This window comes from Saccoglossus kowalevskii, chromosome 22, assembly GCF_978046115.1.
Source record: "Saccoglossus kowalevskii chromosome 22, keSacKowa6.1, whole genome shotgun sequence".
Classification (NCBI taxonomy): domain Eukaryota; kingdom Metazoa; phylum Hemichordata; class Enteropneusta; family Harrimaniidae; genus Saccoglossus; species Saccoglossus kowalevskii.
In genome coordinates this window covers 1865478-1884963 of record NC_140662.1, presented here as the reverse complement: position 1 = coordinate 1884963, position 19486 = coordinate 1865478, and the positions used below count along the sequence as shown (strand labels likewise).

At 32.7% G+C, this 19486-nt stretch overlaps 1 protein-coding gene across 1 annotated transcript in view; it reads right to left on the bottom strand.

The window, feature by feature from the left end:
- Nucleotides 1-19486, bottom strand: part of LOC102810291 (A-type potassium channel modulatory protein DPP6-like) — a 149221-nt gene that overhangs the window by 31729 nt on the left and 98006 nt on the right. The window contains exons 6-8 of the mRNA XM_085496111.1: nt 18984-19111; nt 17305-17395; nt 6711-6831 (exon numbers count right to left, since the gene is read on the bottom strand). Of these exons, the coding sequence (XP_085352237.1) occupies nt 6711-6831; nt 17305-17395; nt 18984-19111 (340 nt within the window). The remainder of the gene's footprint in view (nt 1-6710; nt 6832-17304; nt 17396-18983; nt 19112-19486) is intronic.

Sequence of the window (19486 nt, the reverse complement as noted above, 5' to 3'; positions counted from 1 at the left end):
AAGGTACACATCAACCAATGAGAACATGTCATTTCAATAAACTGTCCAGGTATGGTCTGACAACATAAGGTACACATCAACCGATGAGAACATGTCATTTCAATAAACTGTCCAGGTATGGTCTGACAACATAAGGTACACATCAATCAATGAGAACATGTCATTTCAATAAACTGTCCAGGTATGGTATGAAAACATAAGGTACACATCGACCAATGAGAACATGTCATTTCAATAAACTGTCCAAGTATGGTCTAATAACATAAGGTACACATCAACCAATGAGAACATGTCATTTCAATAAACTGTCCAGGTATGGTCTGATAACATAAGGTACACATCAACCAATGAGAACATGTCATTTCAATAAACTGTCCAGGTATGGTATGATAACATAAGGTACACATCAACCGATGAGAACATGTCATTTCAATAAACTGTCCAGGTATGGTCTGATAACATAAGGTACACATCAACCGATGAGAACATGTCATTTCAATAAACTGTCCAGGTATGGTCTAATAACATAAGGTACACATCAACCAATGAGAACATGTCATTTCAATAAACTGTCCAGGTATGGTCTGATAACATAAGGTACACATCAACCAATAAGAACATGTCATTTCAATAAACTGTCCAGGTATGGTCTGACAACATAAGGTACACATCGACCGATGAGAACATGTCATTTCAATAAACTGTCCAGGTATGGTCTGATAACATAAGGTACACATCAACCAATGAGAACATGTCATTTCAATAAACTGTCCAGGTATGGTATGATAACATAAGGTACACATCAACCGATGAGAACATGTCATTTCAATAAACTGTCCAGGTATGGTCTGATAACATAAGGTACACATCAACCGATGAGAACATGTCATTTCAATAAACTGTCCAGGTATGGTCTGATAACATAAGGTACACATCAACCGATGAGAACATGTCATTTCAATAAACTGTCCAGGTATGGTCTGATAACATAAGGTACACATCAACCAATAAGAACATGTCATTTCAATAAACTGTCCAGGTATGGTCTGACAACATAAGGTACACATCGACCAATAAGAACATGTCATTTCAATAAACTGTCCAGGTATGGTCTGATAACATAAGGTACACATCGACCAATAAGAACATGTCATTTCAATTAACTGTCCAGGTATGGTCTGATAACATAAGGTACACATCAACCAATAAGAACATGTCATTTCAATAAACTGTCCAGGTATGGTATGATAACATAAGGTACACATCGACCGATGAGAACATGTCATTTCAATAACAGCATTGCACCGTATTATAATCTCTATGAGTGCTTCACCTCCACTGAGATTTCACTGGACCTACCCATGATTATCAATGAACAGGTGTATTCTCAGGTGACAAACTAGTAATGTGGATAGCTTCAATAACCCTCTGGTTACAAAGTGCTTGACATAACAATTATTTGTTTCAAGTTGATGAATTCACTTTAACATTCTCAGCATAGTATGACCAATATTACAAACATTCCATTCTAATTCTAATAACAACTTATTGAAGATGGTCTTGGCTAACACTTTTTGAAGAGAAATTTCTTGAAACATAATTAACTAAATTAAATTAAATTTATGACTGGCTGTCCTAAATTTTAAACTACCAAAACTAGATATACAATGAACAATTTGAATTATGACCCTCCATCTATTCTAATTACAATCCCAAATGGTGCAAGGGTAGGGTTCCATAAAGAAATTGAAAAGTCATTATTTCCAACAGGAATTCAGTTAGCTTAGGACAGCTTGTACAAAATGGTAACTAGTGTCATGGGACATTTCTAATTGGTACCAGTAAATTGGTGATGTCCAGTGAGAATCTAAATCACTGTATCCATGACATCAAATTTAAATATTATCGGTTGTTCACTCAAAAAAGATTTGTAGTGCTTATTTTACTACACATAGTTGTTGCAAAGTGATGACATGCCTTGTCACATAACTTGAGGTCACTTTTACCCTCAAGGATTTTGTTTGCTCTCAGCATCAATATGCATTCTTTGTATCAATTGATTAGACCAAGTGATTTGCTGTATCTCACATAAATGCTGCCCTGTGAAATCAAAAAGTCTCAATACACACTGTGTTTGAATTCCAACTAGAATAGAATGATTTGGGGCCATCAAGTCTAGCATACTTAGGTATGGCTTCATTTTAATACCTTTTAACATGCTGAGTATAATGACACAAGGGAGGTAATCATTTCACTTGGCATTATAAGCATTGATGGATTATTCCCATCTACGTGCTATTTGACTCTAAGCCAATCAATTCTTTGATCTTAACAATCCATGAATATACGTCAGTTCAAAACAGCTGACAAATACAACCATCAATGATGTAAACGAGTCAGAGACTGTCCTCTCCTTGAATTCATGTTTTCTCTGTATAGATTTAGTTGTACATTAAGGTAGTGAAAAGTAGAAAAATTAAAAATGTTTCAACGAACTTAGATGAATCACTGCAACTAATTAAAATTAGACCAATGGTATGTCGCTCAATAGGTTTTAACAAAGAATGTTTTATCAAAAATATTATCACATCATGGTGTGCTGGCTGATGAACATGTAGCTATAAACTACATAAATGTGTGTCACAAAATAAAAGAAGTTGGACTGAAGATATAAATGAACATTCATTCAAATTCATTTGAATAATATACAGTAAGGGCAAATCAACTTCTCATGAACAAATTCCCATCTACACACCTAAAGATACAAATGTAGATTGGCAAAGTTTTACAAAAAGAAATATAATTAATTGTCAATTTAGCCCTTTTAAAATGATTTTGAAATCCCGACTGGACGCATCTGCAGGCGACCCCCTGTGTTGGAGTGAAAACTGGAGCGAAATCACTATGGTGATTATTAAAGGTTGTTGACTAGCATTAACAACAAATCAGAGTGCAGCTGCATACGTCATATCGTATCTATGTTAATGTACGTAACCTTTCACTTCAGAGGTCTCGGTGATTTTGAAAGACTACTTAAAAATATATACATTGGATTTAAACATGAATGAAAGTATCGCCTTTGCACTTAGAAAGTTTAAAGTATCCATCTCGAATCGATTTAACCTTTATTTACTTACCTGTATTTTCACTAAATCAATGTGTAATTAATTTATTCTCATAATGAGATATGTAACTGTTTCATATTTACATAACGATAAACATACCACTGGAAATCTGTACAGGATTAATTTCCCCCAATTTGCACCAATTTGGTGTGGAATACTATGAAAAATATAATATGGCCGATATAATGTAATTTATACTTTTTTTCTTGTTACATCAAACAAATAATTCATGTTAAAAAAAGTCATTGAAAATGACACAGTCCCCGTTAAATTTTTGAAAGTTCTCTTTGTGCTCTTCATATTAAAGTGGAGGGGTTGTCGCGAGCATGTCCTTGAAACTTGAGTTCCAAGTGACGTATACAACAGATTGTTTATTTACATCAAAACACGTGTTCCGTGTAGTAGTATGGCCAAAAATAAAAACAGCCGTTATTCGGCCATCTTTGATCTGGTTATGAAACACACTGATAAGTATGATGTATGTGCCAAATACAAATGATAGTGGTGCATAAATTGTGGAAATATAGTAGTAAGGCCAAAAAGTCAGATGGCTGTCAATCGGCCATCCTTGACCAGATTTTGAAACAAATTGTCATGGACATGCATCCTAACATGTATAAAGTACATATATGTGCCAAATTTGAATGAAAACTGACAGAGCACGTCCAAGATACCGCATATAAAAAAAACAAGATCGCTAAACCACTGCATGTGCACATGTCCCACATAAGGTACTAGGCACATGCAAAGAATGAACAGAATCGGTCCACAGGATTCTGAAATATGACTCTGGACAGACTGACGCATGGACGGACACACGGATGGACGGACAGCCTCAGGATCTCACGGACGGTTGGGAACATTATCCTAACATGTATGATCTATGTACTAAATTTGAATGAAAACTGACAAAGCATGTCCAAAATACAACATTTTCAAAAAACAAGATGGCTGCCAGTCGGCCATCTTTGATCCAATTGTGAAATAAATTGTCATGGACATGTATCCTAACATGTATAATCTATGTACCAAGTTTGAATAAAAACTGACAAAGCATGTCCAAAATACCACATTTTCAAAAATCAAGATGGCTGCCAGTCAGCCATTTTGAATCGAATCGCCAAACCACTGCATGTGCATATGTCCCACATAAAGTACTAGGCACATGCAAAGAATGAACAGAATCGGTCCAAGGGATTCTGAGATATGACTTTGGATGAACGCACAAACACACAGACGCACGGACGCACAGACGGAGAGCGAATTATAAGTTCCCGTTTTCGGCCTTTAATCACTTAAGCCACAACTTAACATAATGCAATATAAAAGAAATTTGAAAAGCAGTTTAAAAAATTGTCACAAGAGCGTGTCAGGTAGATAGCTGTGACTACTGTTTTAGATGTATAATTAGAAAGAAATATCAAATCAGTCTATGATTTGATATTTCAAAATAACATGAATAACATGAATATCACTGAAATTAAGAAATTAAAGTTACCAACACTAAATGAATTAATCTGATAGAGGAAAGAAACAAAACACTCTTACCACCCAAGGTATATTTGTACCTATATATGAAATAGCAAAACAACCAGGCTAATGGTTTTCAAAAAGATGTCAAAAATAGTTTAAGTTATTTTTTTACCGAAAATGATGTAAGATTTATCATCATGAAATTATCAAATCTGGAAGATGTCTACCGGTACTTATAAAATATTGAAGCAACTGTGAAGGAGTTTTCAAGAACAAGTCAAAATTAACATTTAGAGAATTGAAGGTACATGTATAATGTCACAAAAATGGTAAATCTGATAGATTACTGCCTGGAGTACCTGCATATAAAATATACAAGGCAATCAGAGCAGCCGTTTTAAACAAGAATTCGAAATTAGATGAAATTGTGTACATACAAAATGAATAAGCACTTCTGAGAAGAAGTTGATATATTTAGATTTAAGTTAATAGATTTAAAAACATTGTATTGAAATGAACAAATCTGCATGAGGGAGGCATGATGGATGCAAAAGGGAGGCACGATGGATGCAAGAGGGAGGCATGATGGATGCATGATGGATGCAAGAGCGGGAGGCATGATGGATGCATGATGGATGCATGAAGGAGGCATGATGGATGCATGAGGGAGGCATGATGGATGCAAGAGGGAGGCATGATGGATGCAAAAGGGAGGCATGATGGATGCAAGAGGGAGGCATGATGGATGCAAGAGGGAGGCATGATGGATGCAAGAGCGGGAGGCATGATGGATGCATGATGGATGCATGAGGGAGGCATGATGGATGCAAGAGGGAGGCATGATGGATGCAAGAGGGAGGCATGATGGATGCAAGAGGGAGGCATGATGGATGCAAGAGGGAGGCATGATGGATGCAAGAGGGAGGCATGATGGATGCAAGAGGGAGGCATGATAGATGCAAGAGGGAGGCATGATGGATGCAAGAGGGAGGCATGATGGATGCAAGAGGGATGCAAGAGGGAGGCATGATGGATGCAAGAGGGAGGCATGAGGGAGGCATGATGGATGCATGATGGATGCAAGAGGGAGGCATGATGGATGCAAGAGGGAGGCAAGAGGGAGGCATGATGGATGCATGATGGATGCATGATGGATGCAAGAGGGAGGCATGATGGATGCATGATAGATGCAGCTACTGTAACACACTTTTCTATATCATTCCTGTGACTGGTGGCACTTTGAAACCCAAAGAAAAAACTAATTTTCAATACAAAAGTATCACCACTTTAGGAATCCATATATAATGGAACCTTCAGCTCAGCAAATTATCAAGTTTTTCATAGTGCTTATAAATTTTCTTGATTCATGCTTGTTAGCCATGTCTCGTACTTGTAGCTTGGCAAACTAAACCTCAACTTCAACTACATGTACCAGTCATGTTTAGTTCACATAGTAATTAAACCACATTTCTCATCTTATTTGGCAGTAATGAATGCATACATGCACTCTGACATCAGTCACTAAACCTTAGGCATGTCTACCTACACTAATTATTTTCATTAATTAGAAAGCCAAATTATTGAATCTTGACAATTTCTAATAACAAATCTATGAATTTTGAATGGTTTTCCAGGCATTATCTCACTTAGTAATTATCACCCCAAGACAAAACCATAATTTAGATATGTTATTAGTAGGATATACATGTACATATAGATATTGCCATGGTTACAAAAGACTTCTAGCAACTTTTCACAGTAAAACTACTTCCAATAAAAACATAGCATAATTATTGTAACCTTGCCTATTATCAAACCAGCAGTTCAATACTGTAGCACATTGAATGTATTGAATTGTATATTGACATAGTGGAGTGATTTACTCTATAAAAAATAATAAATAGTTACGATAGTTCTTCTAATTTAATACCAACTAAAGAACTTATTACATGTAATGATTCAGAATTATATTCATATGGTTCGGCTAAAATGCTGTATATGCAATCAATCAGGATGGATAATTTAACTGCTTTTGTTTCAAAAGGAATCAGGACGAAAAACTGAAGCCTTTGTTTTATACAACCAAATATGATAATGAATTCAATAACTTACCTTCATAGAGCCAATCAGGAATGCCATTAAAAATCTGGTTTGGCACTCCATCTACAGTGATTTGCAATGTGTCACTTCCTGGGAAGTCCTTAAAATATATGTTATTCTCATAAATAAATACCTTAAACAAATAATAAAAAATTGAAATTTAGACATTATACATCTGGTGGATGGGGCATGCAAATGTCAGAGGTAATTATGGACCAAATAGAAACCCCCATGTCATGCTGAATGTTTAACACACATTTTTTGCACACATTTACAGGTCTACTTTTATTTTAGTTTTTAATCACACTCAGTTCAGACTTTAACCACTAATGTCAAAGAGTACCAGTTGCATTTTAGAGTCAGTTAATTCTGTCTGAGTGACCACAACTAACAGAACTATGGGTAGAAGAACAAAGCCCAAAATAACATTGTAACACTGAAGCATTAGGAGATGAAAAATATTTCCTGCTATTTTGTACTGGCTATATAGAACAAAGAAAACAAACTGTTTGATGAGTGTGTCATTAATATTTACACAATGCATGTGAATTCCATATTTCAAAAGATTATGGAGAATAACAAAGCATTAGCAAAATATTTGAAGAGCACAATTTTTAAAACTACAGAAAATAATTAATTCATTTTTTCTTTTATTATAGGGAAATTTTTTCTTATATTTTCTCTTTTAATTTTATCTCTTTTGAATTTGTTGTATTTGTATTTCTTTGTATTTATGTTCTTTACCATACAAAAACCCTCTGAAGGTTTTTAGTAGTGTAATAAAGTTATTATTAATCAGCATAAATTCAGTAGATTTTAACTAAATTTGTGGGGCTATAAACTGATGTACTGAGTAGAAGAATATCTTTGATTTCAGTTCAGTGTCAGTTAGGCTGAGCATGGAGGTAATCTTATTACCTCCATGGGCTGAGCGATGGAAATAAACAAATCCTAAAAGTTATAGCATTAATAACAAGCCATGCATGGCACAGTCCCTATTAGTTATCAAATTTAAGATATATAGTTTTGTTTATAGTAATATAGCTGGAATATAACCATGTCAGGAATATGATTTTTTAACATTAAAATGATTGACATTTGTATATGATCGCCAAACAAGTACTTGTCCATATTGAGAGATATTGCTCTGAAACAGCATTCAAAATCAGCCATTTTGAATACATGTATATATATAACATGATGTATAACGAATATATAAAATTTGAATATAATCAGTCAAAGCATTTAAGAGATATGGCTCTAGAAGCCCAATCATTAAAACACAATGGCCACCAGTCAGCCATTTTGAATCCAATCTGAAAAATAATGACGTGCATCAGGAACCTGTAATATCTAATGTATGTTATAAGTTTGAACGAAATCAATCCATAAATGCAAGAAATGCTTGATATTGAGGATTTTTTTAACACACAAATAGACACCATTTGGCCACTTTGAAAAGGATCGTCAAACCAATATATCCGTATATCTATGACATGATGTATAATGAATATTAAAAATTTGAACATAATCAGTCAAAACAAGTCATACATATGGGTCTGGAAACCCATACATAAAAATAAAATGATGTGCATCAGGAACCCATAATGTCTAATGTATGTACCAAGTTTGAACGAAATCCATCCATAAATGCCAGAAATGCTTGATATTTGATGATTTTTTTAGCACAAAAATAGCCACCATTCGGCCATTTTGAATAGAATTGTCAAACCAATATATGTGTCTATCTATGATATGATGTATAATGAATATTTAAAATTTGAACATAATCAGTCAAAACAAGTCGGAGATGTGGGTCTAGAAGCCCATTCATTAAAACAAAATGGCCGCCAGACAGCCATTTTGAATCTGATCTGAAAAATAAATGATGTGCATCAGAAACCTGTAATGTCTAATATATGTACCAAGTTTGAACGAAATCCATCCATAAATGCCAGAAACGCTTGATATTTGATGATTTTTTAGCACAAAAATGGTCACCATTCGGCCATTTTGAATAGGATCGTCAAACCAATATATATGTCTATCTACATTGTATGACATGATATATAATGAAAATTTAAAATTTAAACATAATCAGTGAAAGCAAATCAGACATATGGCACGAGAACCACATTCATTAAAACAAAATGGCTGCCAGTCTACCATTTTGAATCTAATCTGAAAAAGAAAATTATTTGCATCAAGGTCCCATAATGTCTAAAGTATATACACCAAGTTTGAACAAAATCCATCTGTAAACAGCCGAGAAATGCTTGATTTTTATGATTTTTTAGCACAAAAATGGCCGCTATTCGGCCATCTTGAATCTGATCGTGAAACAAATTGACGTGCATATGTATAATATCCTGTATGATGTATGAGTGAAGTTTGATTGTCATTGGTCCAGGGATTTCTAAGATACAGGTACGAAGGTAAGATACGCACGAAGGTCAAAACATAAGTCCCTGTTTACGGACTGCGTTTAATTCTCACTTATTCTCTTAAGTCATAAAATTATAAGATAATGAAATGAACAATCGTGTAATAATATAACAAATTAATTAAAATATTATCCCTGTTCCTCAATTAATATGTACTGTATTAATCTCAAGGTAACTTATTACTGTAAATGTATTAATTATTATTATTTAATTATTCATTATTATTTTTTACATGTGATCATAACAATTATAAAATTCATTGTTTCTTCCCCTCACCCCTTCATTATAATTACAGGCAAGGTAAAAAGTCAGGAGAGCAGGATTCAACGTGCAGAACTGTCACCTGGTACAAAAGTTAAATTTAAAAAAAAAAATTGTGAAAACTTGCAGTAGAGCTGCAGTGTGCAATAGATTATCAGTTACAATTGTGACCCAATTAAGATATTCAGATTCAGAAAAAGAAACAGATTGCAGACATACAGTTGTGTCAATTCGAGGCAGCACCTGAAACAGGTAACAAATATGACTGATGGACATAAGATAATTAGTAATCATGTCATCAATGACAGCAGAGCTATAAAAGCAATTTGGATTACTTATAGGTTGCAATAAAGAAAATTAAAAGGTGAAACTGAGGGATAATGATAATGACTACAATTGCTAATAGGAAACACTTGGTCATCTCTGATGATGAAAGTGAAAGAAAAATAAACAACAAAGGCAACAATATAATACTGTAAACCATTTAATTTTCTCAGCTAAAAATTTGTGTGATTTCATTACATTATCACTTTGTGTTGTAGTAGCCCAAAGAAAATGTTCTCAGACCCACAAAACTTGATAAATCAAAGCAGTATACAGTACGAGATTGTAGTCCACAATGTTTCTTACAAAATTTGAGTGTACACACAGTCCCTCTCTATCATAGATCTTGATATGGTATTGTTTGAGTATGAAGTGTGAAAAGGTTCTTTTCCAATCTGTTAGTAGTAGAGTTATTTTAAATTAACGTTAATGGATAATACTCAATTCAATTAGCATGTAGACCTGGTACTAATTGAAACAGAGAGTCTTTTAATGGTAACAGGTCACAAAAATCCCCTAAAAATATAACAAATTTACCAAAATCTTAGCAAAAACTTATTGAAATCACTTCTTGTCATGAGACACAGGTGTATTTTTATTGCAGGGGGCAATTCATGCACACCTCACGAATCATTTGATTTTTACAACACTTAGTTCAACTTAAAACTCTAATATTAATTATAATAGTGCCCAGTAAACAAATGTCACTCAAATTGGCGATTGCAGTCTATAATAATTATTCTTAAATATGAATGTTTTTAAACAATATAAATTATCAAAAATTTGGGCACTAAAATGAATAATTAGGATTGACAGCACTACAGATACCCTTATTTTAGTAAATATTTTTTTTTTCATGAAATCCAACCATATTAATTATGTTATTTTTAATTATTATGATTATACCTCAGTTGCAAGATCGTCATTGTGATTGGTCAGAATGCAGTCATGTGACTGTCATTGAAACTCATTATTGACTCAGAGTAATAAATGAAAATCTAGTGACCTTGACTCCATCTTTGGGATGCATAGGTATTGACAAAAAATTTAAATTCAATTTATAATGTGCTAATTTATTTAGTAAAATAAAACATATGTATCCAGTTTCTATCAAAATTCAGTTTTAACAACCCTGAGAGAAATTATTGACCTCTTTGGGTCATTGAAACTGAAAATTGACCTCCACCTCAATCAGTAATTATATATTTAAGGAAACATATTGAAATAGGGCATGTATTGTACATTATTAAATTTCCTGATGATCAATCACGGGATAACGATAGTTTTATGTCACAAAATAGAAATTGTATAAAGACACAAGTTTGTATAGAGGCACATAGCCAACAGAATATGATTTCCAAATAACACAAGTTATCACCATAGAAAACAAAAACAAATCAGGACAATGCTCATTTTCCAAAACAAACAATTGTGAAAAAAATAACCAATAGCTTATTATTGTATATTTGTTGCTATAAGGAATATAAAGAACAACCTTTCTGTGGCTTTTATATTTCGGACATTCAACATGCAAGTTAATTTTATCTTCTATGTCATGCAATGAACCATGTCTACAAATCCTATTTTCTAATTTAGTTTTTAATTGGGTGTCATATAATAAGTTTGTGGAATTGATGAAGACGTTTGACAGTAACATACTACAATCCATGGTAGCTTATTTGTATCATTCCTTAAAACTAAGATATGAAATTTACAAAAACATTGAGTGTTGTACTTTATTTTTTATTTATTTGTTTATGTAATCTATATTTTTGGGCCACAACCTTGAACTACAATAAAAATCAACTCGGCAATGTACCAAAGAAACTCCTTTGTACATGTCTCACTATGTGATCATTTAACTGCCATGTTGTCTTGAGGTTAATCAGTGAATTTCATTTGATTGAAAGATTATCCTCAGAATACTGTTCACCTTAAGTGTTTATATTTAGCATTCCTGAATATAATGATTTTTGTCCGGTTTACTTTTATCTTGGTTTTTGTCAGGTCTATTTTTATTTTAGTTTTTGTCAGGTTTACACTTTATTTTAGTTTTTGTCAAGTTTACTTTTTATTTTAGTTTTTGTCAGGTCTACTTTTATTTTTGTTTTTGTCTGGTTTACTTTTACTTTGGTTTTTGTCTGGTTTACTTTTTATTTTAGTTTTTGTACGGTCTTCTTTTATTTTAGTTTTTGTCCAGTCTACTTTTATTTTAGTTTTTGTTTGCTTTACTTTCATTTTAGTTTTTGTTTGCTTTACTTTTATTTTAGTTCCAGATTTTTGATGTTAATGATATGCAACAATGGTCATTTCTATTTGTTTTTCACAAAAAATGGCCGTAAGGTGTGAAGTACATGTACATCTATATATCGAGAGTGGACGTGATGCAGAAAAGTGCAGATAGAATGTAATTAAATACATATAACAATAAATCTGAAATGTCATTCCTAACCTCCAGGGCACACATGAGCAGCAGTTTTAATACAATGTGTTTTCATTAAACTTAATAAAAGTGGAAAGGTCGAGGAATAAATGTGAGTGGTAATAAAATTCTCTAAAAAACAAACAAAAAAATGATATTTGTTTTCAATATGGTTCATATCACAGATTCGGTAGTTTCCCTCAAACTGTAAGCACATATTGAGGTGAAATATATCAAGAAATAGTGACAAGACAGAGTGTAAAAGGTGGTTGACAAATGATGCTAAAAGGACAGTCTCTTTGAAATTGACTATAGAATGGGAACATGACAAAACATGCACTATAAATAGAACACATTATACTGTACAGCAGCAGGATACAAAGATTTTGCCGAGAATGATTCAATATATGGTTTTTATTATTCAAACACAAAGCATTCAACTAGAGATTTCCAATTGCAAAGCATTTACATGCTGAGTATTTGATTAAAAAAAATAGAATGGTAAAAATCAGACATTATCCTTAACCTTTGCAGAATGTGTCTACATGTAAACATCTACTTGCAAGCTGTGTGTATGGCGGGTGTATACAAATATACAATATGAATAGATGTAAAGATCTACTTGCAAGCTGTGTGTATGATGAGTGTATACAAATATACAATATGAACACATGTGAAGATCTACTTGCAAGCTGTGTGTATGGTGGGTGTATACAAATATACAATATGAACACATGTGAAGATCTACTTGCAAGCTGTGTGTATGGTGGGTGTATACAAATATACAATATGAATAGATGTAAAGATCTACTTGCAAGCTGTGTGTATGGTGGGTGTATACAAATATACAATATGAATAGATGTAAACATCTACATGTACTTGCAAGCTGTGTGTATGGTGGGTGTATACAAATATACAATATGAATAGATGTAAAGATCTACTTGCAAGCTGTGTGTATGGCGGGTGTATACAAATATACAATATGAATAGATGTAAACATCTACATGTACTTGCAAGCTGTGTGTATGGTGGGTGTATACAAATATACAATATGAATAGATGTAAAGATCTACTTGCAAGCTGTGTGTATGGCGGGTGTATACAAATATACAATATGAACACATGTGAAGATCTACTTGCAAGCTGTGTGTATGGTGGGTGTATACAAATATACTCCAATTTGTTTCATTCTTTTTCACCAGGGGCAGATATTGATTTGCGTATTATTAACAAACATTTAAACATTGTTGTACACTGGTGTGATGCAAATAAGTTGACTATCAATTGTTCAAAAACAAAATATATGATCATCAGTGGTAGGCGTATGTGTGTGACAGTAAGAGGTGCCCTGTCCATAAAAAACAACGAAGTATATGAGACTGAATCAGCAACTTTCGTAGGGGTGGAAATTGATAAATATCTGACCTGGGATAATCACATTTCAAAGATCAATAAAACTATTAGGAAAAAGACGGGTATTCTTTTAAAATTAAGACATTATGTCCCACGGCATATTCTCCTTTTGTTATACAAAACGTTGATTCAGCCTCATATCACCTATGGTTTAGAAGTTTGGGGTAGTACATACCCGTCAAATCTTAAAGTTATACATACCGCACAAAAAATGATAGCCAGAATTATAACGTTTTCCGACTTTACTGCGCATGCTCCACCAATTTTTAATACTCTCCAAATTCTTGATATTTTTAAACTTCATAAGTCATTACTTTTAAGTTTTATGTATGATATAACTCATGAGAATCTCCCACAATCAATGTCAACATATAATTTGCAGTATTTACATCATAAATATAGAACACGACAAAGATGTCGAAATGATTTACTTGTACCTAGAATGAACACAGTAACGGGGACATTCGCAATATCTTATTTAGGGGCCAAACTTTGGAACAGCATATCAATTTCTTTAAGGTCTAAACAAAAACTTACATTCAAAAATACTATACGAGAAAATTTAATGTCAGAGTATTTAGAATAGAACTAATATTTATTATAAATGTATGTATATACATATATATATATTATTATATTATCATATTTGTTTATTTGAAATATACTGAGGTGTAACCTACTGTTAGTCTTAACTTAAGTCATTAAATTCAAGTTATGTCAGGGATCTGACTCGACTAGCTTTTAAGCTATTTCAGATTCCATTTTACCTAGACTGCATGTACAATTTTGAGTATTGTATGAAATATTTTCTAGGTAAATAAATTATTATTATTATTATTATTATACAATATGAATAGATGTAAAGATTTACTTGCAAGCCGTGTGTATGATGAGTGTATACAAATATACAATATGAACACATGTGAAGATCTACTTGCAAGCTGTGTGTATGATGACTGTATACAAATATACAATATGAACACATGTGAAGATCTACTTGCAAGCTGTGTGTATGATGAGTGTATACAAATATACAATATGAACACATGTGAAGATCTACTTGCAAGCTGTGTGTATGATGACTGTATACAAATATACAATATGAACACATGTGAAGATCTACTTGCAAGCTGTGTGTATGATGAGTGTATACAAATATACAATATGAACACATGTGAAGATCTACTTGCAAGCTGTGTGTATGGTGGGTGTATACAAATATACAATATGAATAGATGTAAAGATCTACTTGCAAGCTGTGAGTATGATGGGTGTATACAAATATACAATATGAATAGATGTAAAGATCTACTTGCAAGCTGTGTGTATGATGACTGTATACAAATATACAATATGAACACATGTGAAGATCTACTTGCAAGCTGTGTGTATGATGAGTGTATACAAATATACAATATGAACACATGTGAAGATCTACTTGCAAGCTGTGTGTATGGTGGGTGTATACAAATATACAATATGAATAGATGTAAAGATCTACTTGCAAGCTGTGTGTATGATGAGTGTATACAAATATACAATATGAACACATGTGAAGATCTACTTGCAAGCCGTGTGTATGGTGGGTGTATACAAATATACAATATGAATAGATGTAAAGATCTACTTGCAAGCTGTGTATATGATGGGTGTATACAAATATACAATATGAACACATGTGAAGATCTACTTGCAAGCCGTGTGTATGGTGGGTGTATACAAATATACAATATGAATAGATGTAAAGATCTACTTGCAAGTTGTGTGTATGGCGGGTGTATACAAATATACAATATGAATAGATGTAAAGATCTACTTGCAAGCTGTGTATATGATGGGTGTATACAAATATACAATATGAACACATGTGAAGATCTACTTGCAAGCTGTGTGTATGATGACTGTATACAAATATACAATATGAACACATGTAAAGATCTACTTGCAAGTTGTGTGTATGGCGGGTGTATACAAATATACAATATGAATAGATGTAAAGATTTACTTGCAAGCTGTGTATATGATGGGTGTATACAAATATACAATATGAACACATGTGAAGATCTACTTGCAAGCCGTGTGTATGGTGGGTGTATACAAATATACAATATGAATAGATGTAAAGATCTACTTGCAAGTTGTGTGTATGGCGGGTGTATACAAATATACAATATGAATAGATGTAAAGATCTACTTGCAAGCTGTGTGTATGATGACTGTATACAAATATACAATATGAACACATGTGAAGATCTACTTGCAAGCTGTGTGTATGATGACTGTATACAAATATACAATATGAACACATGTAAAGATCTACTTGCAAGCTGTGTGTATGATGAGTGTATACAAATATACAATATGAATAGATGTAAAGATCTACTTGCAAGCTGTGTGTATGATGGGTGTATACAAATATACAATATGAATAGATGTAAAGATCTACTTGCAAGCTGTGTGTATGGCGGGTGTATACAAATATACAATATGAATAGATGTAAAGATCTACTTGCAAGCTGTGTGTATGATGGGTGTATACAAATATACAATATGAATAGATGTAAAGATCTACTTGCAAGCTGTGTGTATGATGAGTGTATACAAATATACAATATGAATAGATGTAAAGATCTACTTGCAAGCTGTGTGTATGGCGGGTGTATACAAATATACATTATCAATAGATGTAAAGATCTACTTGCAAGTTGTGTGTATGATGAGTGTATACAAATATACAATATGAATAGATGTAAAGATCTACTTGCAAGCTGTGTGTATGATGGGTGTATACAAATATACAATATGAATAGATGTAAAGATCTACTTGCAAGCTGTGTGTATGGCGGGTGTATACAAATATACAATATGAATAGATGTAAAGATCTACTTGCAAGCTGTGTGTATGATGGGTGTATACAAATATACAATATGAATAGATGTAAAGATCTACTTGCAAGCTGTGTGTATGATGAGTGTATACAAATATACAATATGAATAGATGTAAAGATCTACTTGCAAGCTGTGTGTATGATGAGTGTATACAAATATACAATATGAATAGATGTAAAGATCTACTTGCAAGCTGTGTGTATGGCGGGTGTATACAAATATACAATATGAATAGATGTAAAGATCTACTTGCAAGCTGTGTGTATGGCGGGTGTATACAAATATACAATATGAATAGATGTAAAGATCTACTTGCAAGCTGTGTGTATGATGAGTGTATACAAATATACAATATGTATAGATGTAAAGATCTACTTGCAAGCTGTGTGTATAATGAGTGTATACAAATATACAATATGAATAGATGTAAAGATCTACTTGCAAGCTGTGTGTATGATGAGTGTATACAAATATACAATATGAACACATGTGAAGATCTACACTTACAAGCTGTGTGTATGGTGGGTGTATACAAATATACAATAAGAACAGATGTAAAGATCTACTTGCAAGCTGTGTGTATGATGAGTGTATACAAATATACATTATCAATAGATGTAAAGATCTACTTGCAAGCTGTGTGTATGATGAGTGTATACAAATATACATTATCAATAGATGTAAAGATCTACTTGCAAGTTGTGTGTATGATGAGTGTATACAAATATACAATATGTATAGATGTAAAGATCTACTTGCAAGCTGTGTGTATAATGAGTGTATACAAATATACAATATGAATAGATGTAAAGATCTACTTGCAAGCTGTGTGATGATAAACGATACTTACAATTTGACCGGTGGGAGACCATGCAGCATACTGTAGATATATATCTTCATCATTGATCGGTAAATCTGGTGGAGTGAGAATAGTCGTTTCCCTGAAAATATAATATAATATAATACTGCATAATTTGTAAAACTAATTATTTTTGTTTTTCAGACTTCAGACTGCAAGAAGTTAAATAATACAAAATATGATAGACCACCTAAGTGAAGTGCTAGTAAAAAGTTAAGAAAGATATAATTCATGTCACAGAAACAGATATAGAAGTAAATGTAGTGAAAAAAAAAAATCATCATCAGTTATTTCATAGTCCTGGTGAATCAAGTTCAAAAAATAAATAATGTTTGAATGTACAAGTAATCAGTCAAGGCATGCATCAGAACTATGGACATAGATCAGCATTAATGAAATCGAAATAGCCAGTCATTTTGAATCTTATCTGAAATAAAACTCTATACATGTACATGATCAAATCCAGCTCAGAATTGACAGAAAAACTAATGATTTGGCCATTTTAAATCAGATCATGAATGAATGTGCATATGCATGTGTAGATGTTTAATTTATGAGTGAAACTGATCAGCCAAGACATGTCCAAAATAAGGTGTAAAACACAAATGGACACATGCACAAAATAAGGTGTAAAACACAAATGGACACATGCACAAAATAAGGTGTAAAACACAAATGAACACATGCACAAAAGTTCCTGCTTTCAGAGTTTGTTCAAATGTGAAACTATTACAACCTTGCCCATCCTGAAACAATGTATCCAATCATCTTGCTCAGAAAATACTTCTCAAAATTTAGATGTACTTCTAACCAACAATGAACAATAAGGTCATCATCATTACATAAAAAACTCAATATTTTGTGTTTTTCAAATAATACAACATGTACCATATTAATCTCAAGGTCCCTTATAGAATAATATAACATGGATTGTATAAAAGTTCCCTTATACATGTAGGTTCTTTATAGAATAATATAACATGGATTGTATAAAAGTTCCCTTATACATGTAGGTCCTTTATAGAATAATATAACATGGATTGTATAAAAGTTCCCTTATACATGTAGGTCCTTTATAGAATAATATAACATGGATTGTATAAAAGTTCCCTTATACATGTAGGTCCTTTATAGAATAATATAACATGGATTGTATAAAAGTTCCCTTATACATGTAGGTCCTTTATAGAATAATACATGTATAAGGTCTAGCTGTAGTACCTATATGTATAATATCAAAGTAATCAGACTCGCAGTTTTAAACAAGAAAATATCACTTTTTACTAAAAATGACAAAAATATTTATTAAAATTAGAGAATTGAAGATATCATCATGAAATGAACAAATCTGAGGGAGGTCTGCTCAAGGTACATATATCAAAGCAATAAGGATTTTAGTTTTAAAAAAGAAGTCGAAAAAGTAAAATGTTGACGATGACGATGACAGACAATCATATGATAAGCTCTGCTTGACAAAGTCCACCACAGAGCTAAAAACTTGGCCGAAAATAACTTTTAAATTTCAAATTGAGTTATTCTAGCCACAAGTGAATGTCTTACTATGGAGTCAACAATAACAATGACATCTATGATATGAAGAACAAGGTAAAAACTGTAAAACACAAAAACAAAATCACAGAAAGAAAAAAAGATGTTGTGAGTTTACTTACTGATTTGAAAACTGGTAGATTATATACACTGCCTTAAATGAATGTCTAAAAACTTGAGATTCTTTTGTTGTAAACAATGCATATTGTAAATCTGATGACACAGAATATCGACTGATTTCTTTTTCACTCTAAAAACAAATCAAACAAAGGAATAAATAGGTGATAGAAGACATTACAATTGTTATTGCTTAGCCGAAAGAATTTATTTGTTATTATTACTTGTTAAAAACTCAACCAATTATCAACAACAACTTTTTATGTTCTAGCAGGCAGTCCACGGTTGACTAAGAACAAGTAATAAAACAAAAGATGTGTAAGAGCAGTATCCCAGAAATTAGTCCAGTCAACCCATCCATATATAAGAGAGGTATCCAAAAATTAGTTCAGTCAACCCATCCATATATAAGTGAGGTATCCCACAAATAAATCCAGTCGACCTATTCATATATACAAGAAGTATCCCACAATTAGTCCAGTCAACCCATCCATATGTAAGAGAGGTA